The 17715-nt window shown below is 35.4% G+C and overlaps 1 protein-coding gene across 1 annotated transcript in view; it reads right to left on the reverse strand.

The window, feature by feature from the left end:
• Nucleotides 1-1589: 1589 nt before the first annotated feature.
• LOC140169229 (roundabout homolog 2-like) overlaps nucleotides 1590-17715 on the reverse strand; it is a 118317-nt gene continuing 102191 nt past the window's right edge. The window contains exons 18-29 of the mRNA XM_072192485.1: nucleotides 17392-17685; nucleotides 16794-16961; nucleotides 16287-16323; nucleotides 15444-15700; nucleotides 12102-12243; nucleotides 10532-10902; nucleotides 9896-9967; nucleotides 8672-9358; nucleotides 7408-7506; nucleotides 6703-6895; nucleotides 5338-5468; nucleotides 1590-3198 (exon numbers count right to left, since the gene is read on the reverse strand). Of these exons, the coding sequence (XP_072048586.1) occupies nucleotides 2900-3198; nucleotides 5338-5468; nucleotides 6703-6895; nucleotides 7408-7506; nucleotides 8672-9358; nucleotides 9896-9967; nucleotides 10532-10902; nucleotides 12102-12243; nucleotides 15444-15700; nucleotides 16287-16323; nucleotides 16794-16961; nucleotides 17392-17685 (2750 nt within the window). The 3' untranslated portion in view covers nucleotides 1590-2899. The remainder of the gene's footprint in view (nucleotides 3199-5337; nucleotides 5469-6702; nucleotides 6896-7407; nucleotides 7507-8671; nucleotides 9359-9895; nucleotides 9968-10531; nucleotides 10903-12101; nucleotides 12244-15443; nucleotides 15701-16286; nucleotides 16324-16793; nucleotides 16962-17391; nucleotides 17686-17715) is intronic.

A 17715-nucleotide genomic window follows, 5' to 3' on the forward strand; every position in this document is an offset into this window, starting at 1 on the left:
TGTCCTTCTTGCATTCAATTGACGAATACAAATTGCAATTAATGATCAACCATATGGTACAAAATAGTAACTTCAAAAAGTATTGTAAAGCATTTTCCACCCTGATGTGGCAGTGATGTCAGTGCACATTTCGCTAGTGTTCGCTCGAAGTGCTGGAGTACCCACGAACACGCTTAAAGACGCCGCATAGATTCGGACACGAAGCAGCTGCCTCAACGCTTTGACGTCGCTGCCATATCAGGCTGGAAAATGCTTTAGGGGTTAGGGTCTTAAAAGGAGTTGTTAACTGCTTTGATTAAAGCATACTGACTTCCCAAATTTACACTACTATATTTCATAATAAATGAGAAGTTGGTGGAATAATAATTACCAAAAAAATACACTAAGGTTGGGATTATGACTGAAAATATATATTTTGTTTTGGTTTCGAGGTCAACATTTGGGCTGTACAGTTGTTAAAAAACTCATAAATGTAATATCTAACAAATGTTGCATTTCAATTTATTGCAATGCAGCCGAATAATTGCAACTTTTTAAAAATTGTTTACAAATTCAAAAAGGTCATTATAAATAGTTTACTTTTGTCTGTACCCTCGTATGAGAAGTAATGACAATACAGGGGTGTGCCACAAACATGGTTCACGTTTGTGGAAAATAGCGTAAATATACCGCAATTCTGCAAAACTACATTTCTTTTGAACATGGCCTTCTTGAAATTGTAAACCACAATCTAAGGACATAAATTCATTAAATTGCTATTGTATACACATGATAGAAATAGGTGGGATAACATTATAAAAATGCTGTTTTTATATATTTATTCTTTCTTATTATTTGGAGTTAAAGTTCTTACTCCTGCACACTTGTTTGAAACACATTTTTGTGCAATTTTTATTACAGAAGGTATAAGCTTATGGTAAGCTTAATCATGGAGCCTTCAAGTAGGGCAGTACTATTAGTGAACTATTTCATTTGAAATCCATACAGCCCTATGGAAGATGTGACCTTAAATCTCCCACACAGGGAGTGAGAATTTAAAATGGAGTTATCCATTCAGGTTACCCCATTTGAACTTCATGTGTGGAAGATTAAAGTCATTTTTTCTGTAGATGGTGTATGGTTTTCAATTGTAAGTCCAATTATCTGCCCCAAAAGATTTATGACATGCTTCATGAACTACCTCCTGTTTATAACAACAGCTAGTACTGTGAAACACATTTCTTATAGTAGAGGGTTTGTACTTACTTTTTGAGACAGGACCCATATGCAATAGCTGCCCTTTGTTATACTGAAGTTTTTACCAAGTGCTCAACCTGCCAAATCCAACAATATAACACCTAGCAGCTATTGAGCTAAGCCCTCGATTCAAAGCAGAGTTTCTACAAATTTACATTACCTAAAAACTCTGAGAACAATTAACGAGAGCCTCAAAATAATAATCTTAACAGTCTTAAGGGAAAAATCAATTTGGCACATAATCAATTCTGGTACAATCCAATACATGTTATATCATATTCCATATTATTGTGTGAATGCAAGAACAATAACCAGCCATTCTTACAGTGCCTATGATTGGTTATTTATAATAATATGATGTAATCATCTGAGTAACCAATCAAAATAGAGCTTTTAGATCTCTTAACACTTTTAAGCTTAAATCCCTTCAGCCCTACTGGCTATTCTTACCATATCTCTGATTGGCTCAATACGTGATATATGCCTTTTTGTAACCAATCGAAATAGTTATTAGAGACCGGTACTGTGGTTAACTGCCCATGGGGTTTAACATAGCAAATACCGCATTTTGAGTTTTTGATCGTCTGCTCACAAAGTAAAATATAATATCTGCTAGTATTGGAATCAGATATTACCTTATTACTTAGGAGGCAGAATGTAAGTGCCATGAAATACAAAAACACTTGCAACATTATTGAATGTTTGCGACAATTTAGTTTCACTTTTGTGCTGAACATATGCCACACTGGCCAGTTGCTTTTGAAATGTCCTACCAGATATTGGACACTGTCTACTGATGCAATGCTTATTGATTTCTCATACTTGAATCCTTGTCAATTTATTAAGTCAAAACAAAATCAAACTATCAGGGTTAATCACACACATAATTATGAATTAATGAAAGCAAAACAATTGTGATTATTTTATATTTTGATTGACACTCAAATGATGATGCCATGACAATTATATGATGATAACATGATAATTACATGATGGCAACATGACGACCATGTGATCACCACATGTGAACAAGCTGATCATCACATGGCAACATAACCATATGATTAAGACATGTATAAACAGCCTGATCATTGTTTGATGAGAATGTGGCTAGTACATGATGACAACATGACAATCACATGTTAACAACCTGATCATCACATGACAATGTGATCATTACATTTTAACAGCCTGATCATCACATGATGACAACATGACAAATATATGATCAACACATGTTAACACACTAATCATCATATGATAATCATGCACTTATCACACATGTCTTTGAATACATTATCCAGGGTTGTCAAGCCCGAACAAATCAAATCAAAAATATAAATGCTGGGCCCTTCAGTCACTTTCATATTTTTTGTTCAACATCCATATGATATAAACATATTTGAATAAAAAAAACTCTTTGGGGTTTACATATGAAAGTGTGTGGATCACACAATATTCTACTACCAAATATGGAGGCATTTTACCATATAAAGAGGACTCTAAGTACAAAACACATCTTTTGTTAATTAAAGACTACTTATTTTTTCAATGATTTCATTTTTAAAGAGCTGCAAGCATGGTAACACATAATAATCATATATTATCAATTTTTTACACAATTCTTTCTTTAAAATAAATAAATAAATTACAAAATATTTTTTCAAACGTGTAGTGCTTCATTTTTCTCGACAGCAAACGCCATAGGATTAGCGGTAACTGTTAGACCGAGATCATTGGTTTCTCGCAGTAAGAGTTTATCTGATGGATTGACACCACCGTTTTCTTTGCCGTGGTGATGTTTAAGGGACCCCCGTCTGGAGGCGGTGTTAGATGGGGAGGAGTGTCTTGACGACCCGTTGCTATGGTGATCATTTCCATTACTATGGTAACCATTATGAGCAAATGCTTTAACTCTTTGTAGTACAGGGCTGTTGCTACCATTTACTGTTGTGTCACCACCTACAGTAAAATAGACAGCAAAGATACAAAGACAATGATTTAATTTGGGCTCGACTCAAACAAAAGATTCAGCAGGTATTTAAGCACGACTGAACAATTTGCCAAATAATTGTGCAAAAGAGGCCAGTGATTGGCAGCAAACAAATTTGACAACTGATATTGGCATTGTAGCAATTACAAATAGCAGAGGTGTTCACAGTGCTTTAGTTCACAGAAATAGAGCATAATTCAAAACAGCAAATATTTGTGTTCAATTTTGAAATCCTCAAGTGCATTGATATTTTTGGGGATAAATGAATGAACACTTGCTGTAAGCTATTTGGAAAAAGCTGGAAAATAGTGCTAAGCAAGATGAAGATTTATGCTACAAAATAGCAAATACTTAATGTGCGCTATTTAAGATGTTCACAGTGCATGGGAAGAAATGGGTATTTGCAATGCAATATAGCAAATACATAAAGTGTGCTATTTGAAACATTTCACAGTGCTATAGGAAGAAATGGGATACTGCTGTGCAAAAATAGCAAATACTAGAAGTTTGCTATTTGGAAAAGCTTTTTGTGTGCTGAGGATGAATAGGATGTGTATGGTGCAATTTAGCAAACATTTGATGTTTGCTATTTGGAAGTGCTTGGCAAAGAAATGGATATGACATATAGCAAACGAGTGTATCGATCAAGAACTCGGTTTTTAAGAAAGCGACTGGGTCTAAAACAATCACCCTTTTGGATGGTATGTTTTGACACATATGATGACGGAAAGTGACAATGACACATAACACAGCATGATGACAATGAATATGAAGCAATAACAAACTCTAACATACAAATATGGAGACAAATTTATTTTAAAGAGGAAGCTCCATCAGAGCAGTTCTTCTGGGGTGCACCATACCTGCCTGGGTATCAAATTAATCAGTGACAAGGATGTTTAAACTGAATTTGACAGGTGCTAATTGATGCAAAAATTTCATCAAATAGAACCTTTTGTCATTAATAGATACATATTATATCCGTCAATTCAGAGATAACCTTTTTTGTCACTGATTAATTGAGAATGACTATAACCAGGCAGGTTTGATTCACTCAAGAAGAACTGCTCTGGTGGGGCTTCCTCTTTAACAACATGCAAATATGTGACATGATCCAATAAAACCAGGCCAAAGGAGAAATGCCTTTCTTTGAAAACGCTGATATCATCACCATTGTGATCCGTAACAAAATATGCCATTGTTGAGATCCTTACAAAGCTTTCTTGGTTGCAACAAGCTTTTATAATATGCCTGATTTTCTTTTTGATTTTCTCACTTTCCCAATTGCTGTCTTTGGCCTGACTGAATCAGACCACATCACATATATCACTAGGATCCACAACATGCTCATCTATAAGGGGCACAGTTCTTTAACCCCAATACATTTGCACATTCATTGAATGACCTTTGAAAATTTGAGAACAAAATCTCATACTCTGTAACTTGAGGTCAAACCTTACATTATGATTGTTTAATTGAGGTTATTGGACTATGCCATTGGGATGAGACCATTGTGGTCCATAGTGTATACTCTGTTCTATTTGAGATGTGAAATAAACATAAGATTTTCGTTGCATTTTTGATGTGCACATTATGATTGCATTTCTGGTTTACAAAGGGCTATTACAGTTGAAATCCTTACACCCCCTGTGGAAGACATGACCTTAGTCTTCCATACATGAGGTGTAGATTTCAAATGGAGTCACCCATTCAGGTAACCCCATTTGAAATTCACACTCCTGTGTTGAAGATTAAGGTCATGTCTTCCATAGGGGTGTATGGATTTCAACTGGAATAGCCCTAGTGTGCTTCACAAAGTTCACATTTCAATACATTCATGTATTTGATTTTACTTCATATTTCTCAAGAGTATTATTGTACAGCCCCATAATTTTGCATGTCTAACTTTTGTTCTTGCAAAAAAACTTACACCAAAATTACTATAGGAACATCCTTTGACCCCATATTTACATAATTGCAAGATATAATTTGTTTTGTGTTTTACACATCTAATTTCTTTTTGATTAACTATAAAATTTGGCTGACGTTTTGTTATAACAACCCGTAATCCATTAAACTATTTAATCCATTGACCGTGACCGTTATACCTTTTTCCGATGGTTTCTTTGCTACAGGTGGCGGTGGTTGTTTGTTGGTGCTTAGCGGCGCGGTAGGGTCAGAATTACTATGGAACGACCTTTGACCTGCGGTGATCCGGTTGTTGGCTTGGGATGCTTGGCTGTAATTGAACAACAAAAACAGACAAATTAAAAATGTTTGGCTTAACAGTTGATTCATTTTACGAATTTTATACATTTGTGGTCTGATTGGTTAACATAAGTCACATGATTAACATTTTTATGTGTAACATATCTGATATCAACAGTACTAACAAAGGAAAAAACATGTAATTCAATATTGCACAACATTTAATATTAACTTATTTTTGAAGATCCCAACAATAAAAAGTACCAAAACAATTACCAACAAATTAATATTAAATGACAAAGACATAATAAAACTGACAATATATCAAAGGACTTTAGTGTAATCTACTTGTTAAGTACAAGCAAAATTCATTCTGAATAAACCATTGACCATAGGAAACAAGGGTGAAATACAAAATTAAAAAGTTAACATACCAGTTTTAGGGTTAGGTGGTGAAATATTTGTTAAAAATTACATTTCTAGAGACTCTTCCATAGGCGTAGGAACCGGTCCAGGGAATCTAATTCTTAAGCCACTGTGACTTCCATGTAATGGATGGAATTTCCAAAAGAAATAAAAGGCTACTGTGCCCACATTTACCAATGAATTGAAAGAAAAGTTTATCACAGCATATGCTAACACATTTTCATTGTAGTCATTGACTCTGTATCCTCAAATACCAACAAATTGGGAGTACAATCATCTGTTCATTTTACAAAAATCATAGAATCAGATTTTCTGATCTTAATTTGATCTTGTTTTGACTCCAACTGGATAATCCAATACTAATCCAACCATGACCAACTTAATCCTCTCCATGCAGGTGTCAACTGCAGATGACAAGTTCCTGGCATTGAGCATTTTCATGACCATATTTGGAATCAGCATGAAAAATGCATTAAAATGAGTACAAACAAGCCTAGTATTGTTTCATGACCATATTTGGAATCAGCATGACAAATGCATTAAAATGAGTACAAACAAGCCTAGTATTGGTTCATGACCATATTTGGAATCAGCATGAAAAATGCATTAAAATGAGTACAAACAAGCCTAGTATTGGTTCAGTAATTCTTTAGATAGCTCTTGATATTTTGAGAAAATATCTCAAAATTTGATACTTCTTATGAAGCCTATGACCAGCATACAAAGAATTAACTGTCAGGTAAAAGAGCATTCCATTGAAAATAACACAACCAATTTTACCCAACAATTAATTTTCTCATAGATAATCCAACATTGGTTAAAAATTCCCAGTTTATTACCAACCTGGTCTTTGATTTGCAGCTTGTGATCCTGCCGTTACTTGCATCCCAGCATGCTCGGCAGCTGCTGCGACTGCGCTTGCAAAATCTGCGTTAGTAAAAAACGAGCCTTCTGAACTGAGACTAGCACAGCTATTACGGGCGCTACTATTGGTGCTACCATTTACAGAGTCCCACGTTGCTAGCATGGAATCTGGGTATGTTAACAAACGAGAGACAAGGGTACAATGTTAATTAAGCAACTTTGTTAGTTTACATGGTTACAATTGAAACAAAGGGACATCAAATATATAATATAAAGAACTTTGAAACTTAAAAAGGATATAAGGGCTGAATTCAATAGGAGTAATTAGTTAATTTACAGGACTTTTCAAATACAACTGCAGCAATAGAGAGCTTGCGAATTTCCAACGTGTTTATTATTTGCCTGTGCAATAGAGATTATTTTTATAGTAACTACATCAGTACCATATCCAGTGTTTTTAGGGGGTACAAGCTCCCTCTCCATATTTTTGTCAAAATCATGCAAAATCAGCCCAATTTGGAAAATCTTGGTGTCCTAATAACTCCTCAGCCCTGTAGTTGTCATCATTATTTAAAACCTGGATCCATCACTGTACATTGATCAATTTTGTTGTTGGTCACTACTTATTGGTTGATTGATTGATTGGGTGATTGATTGATTGATTTATTGATTGCTCATACCTGTACATATGCTAGCTGTTTCATTATCTGTATCTACCTCTCCTTTATTTGTATTTACATCAGGGAGATATGGAGGTGGTCTATGACCATTGGCAATACCTACAAAACAAAAAACAACAAATACAATACAATTATACAATGTTAATTAACAAATATACAAATATATATATATTATATATGCACAAGTATACAAACAAACTGGTAGTGTATGTTAAAACACCTCTCAAACAACCACAATGGCCTATTTCATTTAAAATCCACACTACCCCTGTGGAAGATTTTGGAAATATCTTTTACAGGGAGAGTATGCATTTCAAATGGAATTAACACATTAGGCAGCTCCATTTGAAACTCACCCTCCCTCTGTGGAAGATTCAGATTGAATCTTTCTCACAGGGTGTATGAAATTCAAATTGAGCTGCCTAATGTGTTAATTCCATTTGAAATGTATACTCCCCTTGTGAGAGATATTTCCAAAATCTTCCACAGGGGTAGTGTGGATTTTAACTGGAATAGCACTTCGCAATTTACAACTTACTGATCAATAACTAAGCATGATTCATTCCTGATCTGGTATTTGTAGCACAGAAATAAAATACAGGGAACAGTTATGGGAATAGATATAAATTCTCCAAGCAACATGCCACACCAGAGCAGACTGCAACTTAACATTTCGTGGGTGGAAGGGGGACAAGGGATCTTTAAATAGTACAAAAAGGCCTAAAATCTTAAATATCAGGGCAGTCGGGATCCCATAGGTGGGTGGGGCAAGAGGGGCGTAAGACTTCACACAGGGGTACGGCTTTCCCTCAACCCCCTTGGCTATGACACTGCATGACACAGAACAGATAATCTTTCTGACCTCCCAAATGTTTATGCCTAAAAAGGAAAGAGTTTTTGTACAAGCCAAAATTAAACACACTTTGATCCTCATAGTATCTGAATTTTGTCAATGCAGCACATTTTGGTCATATTTGGAATATAACCACATAAAATCCTCATCAACAAGCCAGAAAGAGCTTCTTTCAAGATATGGGTTTCAATTTTCAAATTAGTATTGTTAACCAATTTCCAGGTTATAGCAAGCTGATAACCTAATGGCTTTCATTATTATCTCAAAATTAAATTTACCGACATCCCTTCAATATGCATTTTATCTCATTACATCATACATCATGCTACTGTACTAGCTACTAACACCTGTAAAATATAACCAGTATTAATTTTCTAGTTAAATCCAGATATTATTAACATAGAGACTTACCATTTTGTGTATCATGTCCATTTGACAAATGTGTGCATGCATCTGTCCTATCCTCCCCTCCTTCCTCCTCATTATCCGTACACATCTCACTCTGCGACATTTCATCATTAAATTCCAAGAGTTCTTTACCCAGTTGCTCATGTCTGGGATCCTCAAATACCTGTCTCGTTGCTAACGTATCACCGCCCGTTCTATCGGGTAGGTTACTTAGCAACGGAACTGTCTGCTCCATATGCAGTTCTTTTTGGTGAGAAGATAAATTATTTGGCATAACATGTTCTTGTATGGCTCCTTTGGAGCCATGTATACTATTACTATTAGGATGCTGCCCATTGGCTGGCAATAGTCCTGCCGTCTCCCCCGTGAACTCGGGAGACATTGAATGGTGCTGTCGCAGTGGCGGTAACGGCGCCTTGTCTCGTGGCATGGACAGCGCCACCACATCTTGACAGTGCATGTCATGACAACTGCCGCTGGGGCATGTGTTGGAAGACTGACAGCAGTTTGGAGTTCCGTGTGCAGAGTATGTGATCGCTGGGCAAGGATAGTCCGGTGACGAAGGAGGTGAGTCTATATCAGTAGGGGGCTGCTCTGGGGGTGGGGGAAGTAGCTCCTTCCAATTGCGTACAGGATGATTGTTTGATAATCCTCCATGAATTTTAAATCTCCTCCGGCTTCCTCTTTCATCTGGAATTAAATCAAGTGAAGAAAATGAGTGAGTGTTTCTTTTTTTCTTCCTGCTTCCATTCTTTCATTTTACTTCTCTATTTTTTTACTACATACTAATGTATAAAACAAAGAGGGGTAAAACTTGGGTTTACCTGTACGTTGCTGCCACTACATACACTCTCTCATTAGGGTGGCACATACTGTGCAGAGACAGGGACTACTAGTAACTCCCACCAATCTATGACACTCTCATATTTTCACTACATACTAATATAAACAGCAGAGTATCTTGCCTTACCACCATGCATTGTTGCAATCTACCTATAAATCACAGCATAATATGTCATTTTGAAACGTTACGACAATTGCTGTTTGCAATAATTGTTGTAATATGTATCATTTACTTTTTTGATATTCCATGAGCAATAACCATTATATTTAACAATGTATAGCAAAGTTCCATGTGTGATTTGGTACAATTCAGCAATGCATCATGGGAAGACATGACTTTCCACTATTCTAATGTATAAAACAAAGAGGGGTTTTGGGTTATACCTGTACCTGTGCTGTTGCCAGAGTCACTGTGTCCTACAGTAGCATACTCAGATAGACATGACAGGGGAGGATCTGAAAAATACAATAAGAAATAATAAGCATCAACTTATTTTTATTTGATTTATTTTGAAAATGTTATCCAGTGGAAGGTAGTCTCCTTGACAGATTCCAATTAAGAGAAAGTTTAACTCTTTCGGCTAATCTTTACAAGTGAGATCATTACATCAAGTAATAAATTTCCTTTAACTGTGGAAAGCATCCCTATTGGCATTATAAAACTTTTAGCTAAATCATTTAAGATATATATTAAACACTGATAAACAACCCGTTGGAAGGCATCCTTAAAAAACCCAAAACTGAAGCTGAAAATCTGTATTTTGCTTCACATGGAAACCAGATACCTTTGTTTGTGCTTTTCCCATTCCATGCCACTACCACACAAATAAGATCACATAAATATATTCCTTTGTGAAAGGTCTAAGGAAGGAAGCTGAGAATGGCTAATTCTCATAATTGGCATTAAAAGTGCAAAAAATTATTCTTGAGAAAATGTTTACATTTACAGTATTTTTTTACCACCAAGAGGTCTTGTGTTCAGTTCCTTGACTGCAATTATAAAGAAAGCCATGCACTTACCCATCATGCCTGGTGGCTTGTGTCCAGGCAACGACCCACCGCTTCCGCTATATGCCATATTTTCAATATCTCCATACATCCCGGAATCAACACGGCTACTGTTAAGTCGACTTGAACATCTACTATCTGCGCTGTTTTCTTGACATTTATTCCTATGTGCCATGTATTCGCGCATATTTGGTGCCAGGAATAGCGTCGCTGATGCATATGGTACTGGGTCTTGTGGCATTACTGTGATGACAGCGCCCTCAGGGTGGTTGGGACATTTGTTATGAGGTAGAGAGTTGGTATGTTGGCTCATGTATTCATCATTTTCAACAATGGCGTATTCGGGTGTACTGCATGGTGAGGGCTTGGTAAGGATAACTTTCCTGTAGTGACAAAAAGAAAACGAATATATTAATATTATTACAAATTGTTAAAATTTATAGTCTGACAAAGATGGAGTAGACTAGATAAAGCAGAGTAGAATCGAGTCGAGTAATTAAATAAGAATAGAGTAAGACTGGGGTAGAGCAGAGTAGAGTAGTAAAGGAGAATAAGAGTAGAGTATTATAGAGTAAGCATTTTATATCAGAGTATTCCAAGTAGAGGAAAAATAGAGAGAAAGGAGGAGCGAAGAGAAAGGTAGTCAAATTGAAAAGATAATGGAAATGGTATGGTATAAAGGAAGAAAGAGAACAATTACTTGAGCTTATTAAAAGCCATTTAATATTTTTTTAAACAATACATTTGTCATGAACAACAACAAATTGACTATTGAAGTGTGTACTTACCCTTGTCTGGATATAGCCATGGAAAGCGGAAAAGGGGAAGATGGGAGAGGTAGAGACAAAAGGAAAGGAAATAAGGGAATTAGGGAAGAGTGAGAGAGAAAGATACACTGATATTATTATGGTGCTAATGGGTTGGGGCAGGGGATGGGGAGAGGTGCAACCATCCCTTAGTAAATCTGTAAAATAGGCCTAGTTTTTACCCCTAAGCCCCTCTTCCACTTCTACAGTATTTTACAAGGACCCTTCTCACTGCCTGATTTGGTACTTTTACAGTATAAACATAAAGTGGAGTTCTGATTGGCTAACTGATTGAATCATGTCATCATCACACCTCATTTGCCGAACAAGCTGTGTAGCATCGTGTGACATGGGCTTGACATAGTTCTTTTACGGGATAATCAGGACCAGCAATAAGCCAGTGCGAAAGGTCTTTTTGCAAAATAGTGCAGAAACAGATATTTAATACCATTCTGATATGTTATACATTGTGCTATTCCATTTAAAATCCACACTACCCCTGTGGAAGATTTTGGAAATATCTTCCACAGGGGGAGTATGAATTTCAAATGGAAGGAGCAGCTCCATTTGAATTTCATGCACCCATTGAGAAAGATTCAACCTGAATCTTCCACAGAGTGAGAGTGAGTTTCAAATGGAGCTGCTAATGTGTTCATTCTGTAATGAAATTCATTCTCCCTCTGTGGAAGATGTTTCCCAAATCTTCCACAGGGGGAGTGTGGAATTTAAACAGAATAGCCCACTGTGTCATAATGACTAATGAGGTGTGTACCTACCCTTGTCTTGATATAGAGCCATGGAAAGTTGACAGAGTAGGGTTGGAGCCACAGAATCTGCTGCTTTGTGTATCCTGTGTTTCTTTGCTTTCCTGTGACTGAAGATTTGGTGGGTAGGGGTGTTTAGTTGCCTCAGGATCAGCTGTGGGTTTACAAGAATAATACAAATAATACAAAACCAGGTTAGAATCAATTTAACTAGGTTTAAGAAGTAAACTCTGGTTATTGATTCTTCTCACTGGCATGTAAGCTTTAAGAATAATACAAATGCAAAACCAGGTTAGAATCAATTTGACTAGGTTTAAGAAGTAAACTCTGTCTACTGATTCTTCTCACTGGCATGTAAGCTTTAAGAATAATACAAATGCAAAACCAGGTTAGAATCAATTTGACTAGGTTTAAGAAGTAAACTCTGTCTACTGATTCTTCTCACTGGCATGTAAGCTTTAAGAATAATACAAATGCAAAACCAGGTTAGAATCAATTTGACTAGGTTTAAGAAGTAAACTCTGTCTACTGATTTGATTTTTCTTACTGGGATGAAAGCTTAAATAAAATATTTTATGAAAGCTTGTAAGCTTGTTTCGTTCACTCTTAATAAGAGTCTTATCATAAGTTATGCTGCATATCATGATGTTTATAAACATGAGATATTGTGTAGTTTGTCTTGACATGTATATTACAATTATCATGTGCTGTTCATTTACACACAAATAATGATCAACTAGTAAAACTACCAATAAAAATCTTTCTACCACTACTTGTGAAACACCGTCAGTAGTGCATCAACATATAATGACACATCAACATTAGTATGATCAAAATCACACTGTCTTACATTAGAGCTACGTAAAAAGAGGTACTTAATTTTAGCATAATGATATTTTTCATAATTATTTGATTTCAAATTTATAAATTGGGTATTGAGCATATCAAGGAACAACTTAATTTACTACATGAAATTATTTATTTTAATTGCAAGATAAATTAACCATATTTGATCCCATACTGGACCGAGAAAAACCAGTTCCAACTGCTTCTGTTAGATTTGAATGAGGGTTGAATTAGTACATGAAATAATATGGATGACGGTACTACTGACCTTTTTTTATATATCTAAAACAAAGCATAAATTGACCAAAAATTGCATTCTATTATGCATGACTTTTTTATGTTTTTGCTTTTCTAATGACTATAACATGTTATGCATGAAATTATGAAAGCATGCCATGACAGAATTAAATATGTATGTATCTGCACCTTACTAACACTTTGGTTATGTTAACCCTTCAGAATTCTGCACCCTGATGGACATTTTGGTGGGCTATTTGGCCATGAAAGCATGTGCTAATATAATAAGCATTTTGTGCATTGTGCAGGCAGTTAGTTGTAAGCAGTTAACATGGATAACATTTTTGTGCAAGTGTTAGAAAATTAAAAACAGTGAAACAATATAATGGTGACATTTGGAATTATATCCCTTTTAACAAAAATGAAGCATCAAAATTAATTTTCTTTTTGTGTTGATTGTTGCAATGTATTCTTATCAGGCTTTGATCATTGCACACCTAAATATGGTGCAACTTTACACCATGCCAATCTCAAATTTAACCCTAATCTCATCTTAATCCAAACCCTAATCCTAACCCAAATCATGATTTATTGTGTTGGTGCCACTCAAAATAAACTTTGAATTGACTTTTTGGGTAAATCACATAAGCCTTTGTGGGTAGACCTGAGATGTTGTCCCGCCTATGTGCACATCGATACTGCCCACTCCATAGCTATGAAAAGTGCTCATTAAACAATGTGCACATATGACCTAATTATTTAAGTGTGTAAGTTTTAATTCTCTCCACGTTAGTGTCGACTGCAGACGACAATTTTTTTCAAAAATTCAAAATTTCAAAATTTCAGAAATGTAAATTTTCATGACCATATTTGGAATCAGCATGAAAAATGCATTAAAATGAGTACAAACAAGCCTAGTATTGATTCGGTGGTTCTTATAATAGCTCTTGATATTTTGAGAAAATATCTCAAAACTTGAACTTTTTCCATTGAAGCGCATGGCTAGAACGCAGAGCAGTAATATCAAATTGCATATGGTAAATCTTATTAATCCTAGCTTGGCAAATTTTTGCATTAGTCTTAGGCCTATGTGTCTTTGTGCAAAATGAAAATGGGTATGTTAGTGTTTTGCTGGCATGCTTGAATTAAGTTTGTTAATTGTATGCATAAAATACTCAAAAATAATAATGGATGGTATTATCAATATCTCTCAGTAATTACAAACTGCCATTTGGAGCATGCTAAATTAGAAGAGTTAAATAAAATCACATTCTTATCAAATCATTTCAAATGTTCATAACTTCATTCCAATTACAATCAATCAAACTGACGTACTGTTGATTGCAAGAAATGTATATTTTTTATCAGTGTACTTTGCATTAGTAAAAAATCATATTTGATCAAGAACTTAAATTGTTGCATATAATAAATCAAAAAACATAAAAGCTGCAATAAAGAGAGTATTAGTAGAGTGAACATTTATAAGGGCTATTTCAGTTGAAATCCATACACCCCATGGAAGTCATGAAATTCACACCATCTGTGTGGGAGATTAAGGTTGTATCTTCCATGGCAGGGTGTATGGGTTTCAACCTGAATAGCCCAAATAAGCAATGCACATGGTAAAAGCATGCAAAAACATCAAATGCTTATCATTAGAGTTCTTCAAAATAAAAAGACATAATTTCTAAGTAAATTAAGCAGTAATAATTAACAGTTAATGGCAAAAATAAAGCACAATTCCCAGTGTGAGAAAAGCAGACTCGTACACTAGTGAAACATCACATCTGATTCTCCACATCAATTCAATCTGAATTTAAAACAACCCATAGTGACTTTTTTGTATGATAAGCATAAGATGTATTATGGGTAACGAAATCATGTCCAAATGGGATAAATAATCTGTTTTTGATATTACTAGTTTATTGTACACTCTCAACATGAACTTGGTATTTAGTAAAATAATATCTCACATGATTTTCCAGTCAAATTTAAACCAAAATTGTGTCTAATTTTATCAAATTCCAGTCAAATTTGACAAATTTCATTCAAATTTGACCAAATTTCATTCAAATTTGACCGACTTTCATTCAAATTGGATATGATTTTGATCAAATCTGTAGATTAATTTAAGAGTGTATATTCATTGGTATCAAATTCATTGTTTGTTATCTTGATTAGAACAATTTATGTTGTATATTCAGACATGATTTCATTACCCAGTAAGTGCAAATTAGTGTGTAAGGAGTGATTAATAAGAGCAAAGCGCACCATATGTGGAGTACTGCTGCCACATGTGCGGTGCACCCGTAGCGGCCCAACTAGGGTAGAGGAACTGGTTTTTATCCAGCGTATCGGTCAATGAACCCTTGCCATTACAGCATGACGCCGTTGTCATACAACCCCGGTTGTTACCATAGTGAGTGCACTTGTTGTCTTGACAGTTGTGAGGTGGCGGCCATGTTTGATCCGTCCAAACTTGATGATTACTGCTTTGGTTTGTGTTTAATTGGCCTCCGAGACAGGGCCTATTGATGCAGGAATAGAAAATAAAGGTTACATTTAACAAAGTTATGTTGTGAATTATTTTAACATGGTGTTATTTTATCATTAACTTTGAGTAAGTAGTATTAATTCTGTTAATGCAACAATTTGATTCAATTTAGTATGGTCAACGATAGCAATTAAAAGTGTCATTCTGGTTCACTTTAACTGACACTTCAACCCCATGGCCATTCATATACAGTGCCCCCTATTGGTTCATTACATGATATAATCCTCTGAGTAACCAATCAAAATACAGCTTTTAGATCTCTTAGCACTTTTTAGCATAAACCACTTCTGCCTACTGACTATTCTTACCATCTCTTTGACCCGGCTCTTTGATTGGCTCAATACATGATATAGCTCTCTTAGTAGCCAATCAAAATACTTGTAAGAAGCCAGTGGGGTTAAAAGCGTCATTCTGGTTCACTTTGAATGACACTTTAAAAGTAACATTGGGTCACATTCACAAATCTTTCAAGCATGTCAGAAGAGGCCAAACCTCTTCTTTGTCCCCCTTTTGGTTAGTATTAGTCATTTCAACTCATAAGAGAAAATAAGTCAACTTACATGTTTTGAACAGCTGCATTGTCTCTGCTAATTGTAGCTGCAATAAGAATAAGAGAGATGTTACTTCAATTTCAGGCTTACTATCAAGAGGACCTGTGTGACTTGCAAACTTTGATGTATCATCATTACAATTAGAGTTAGTAATAACATTACTCACTTGTTTTCATCTGTATTATCATAATCATAACTATAAATATACCATTATAATATTCAAATTGTCATTGTTCTTTTCATCATCCATTCATCAAAATTTATCATTATCATATCTAGTAAAAGTATCAAATTCTACATAACTATCATCATCACTATTAATATCATCATCTGCTGGTAGTGATTATGACAATATGTCATAATCACTACCATTTCCATCATCATGTCAATATCATCACATCAACCTCATCATCTTGGTCCTCCTGTTCTTCATCCTCATTCTCCTGTTCCTCCACTTCATCCATATTATCATGTTCCTACTCATCTTCTTCCTTCTGTTCATCATTATTATCTTACCTTTATTAGTAGGTGAAGCCTGTTTAGGTTTATTGTATCTTTTATATACAAATACAATGCAAGTGATGAAGATCACAAGCATGATTATACCAATGCTCATGATGATAATATACTTCTTGTTCAAGAGAAAAGCAGAATACGGAGATGATATCATGCCAACCTCATCTGCTGATGAAAGAAAAACAGAAACAAAAATTCTCTTTTAGTTGCAAATTGACATCAAATTAAATACTAGTTGTTTTAATGCATTTATAATGGGCTATTTCAATTGAAATCTGCAATTTGTTAGTGTCAAAATCAAACTTTCAAAAAAGTACCAGACTTAGGAAAAATATTTGCTGTTGACTTGTGTCGAGGACCAGCATGACAGTATTACAAGATGAAGGTTCTAAAAATATGTATCAAAAAATAAACATGGTCAAAAGATTAGCTTGGACACAACTGCACAGATTCAGAACATCCAGTTTAGAGAAAGTGAGCACCATATCTGAGTCATCAACCCAGAACATAGATGACTCCCGGAGATGACTGAGGGCATCAGTCTATGAAAAATTATGTTCCATTTTTATATGAGAAGAAGAAATACCCCACAGCTTACCTTCTGGTAGTACCACATAGAGTACTTTATTAGGTGGTCCTGTCCCCACCTGTGTATACGCAGCTACCTGTACCCTATACATGCGCCCTGGTTGTAGCCCATCAACAGTCAGATCCAGACTGGTGTTATCAGTAGACCTGTTCTGATGTTGGGATGATGTGTTACCAAGGCAATAGACATGGTAACCAAGGAGGATACCTGGGATGGTACCTGGTGGTGCTGGTAACCAACTGATGTGGATGGAGGTAGAGTTATGGCTCTTGGCTTCTACTTTGATTGGAGCTGCTTTAGGTACTGGGAATGAAAAAGAAACAAAATATTTGT

Source organism: Amphiura filiformis, chromosome 14, assembly GCF_039555335.1.
Source record: "Amphiura filiformis chromosome 14, Afil_fr2py, whole genome shotgun sequence".
Lineage (NCBI taxonomy): Eukaryota > Metazoa > Echinodermata > Ophiuroidea > Amphilepidida > Amphiuridae > Amphiura > Amphiura filiformis.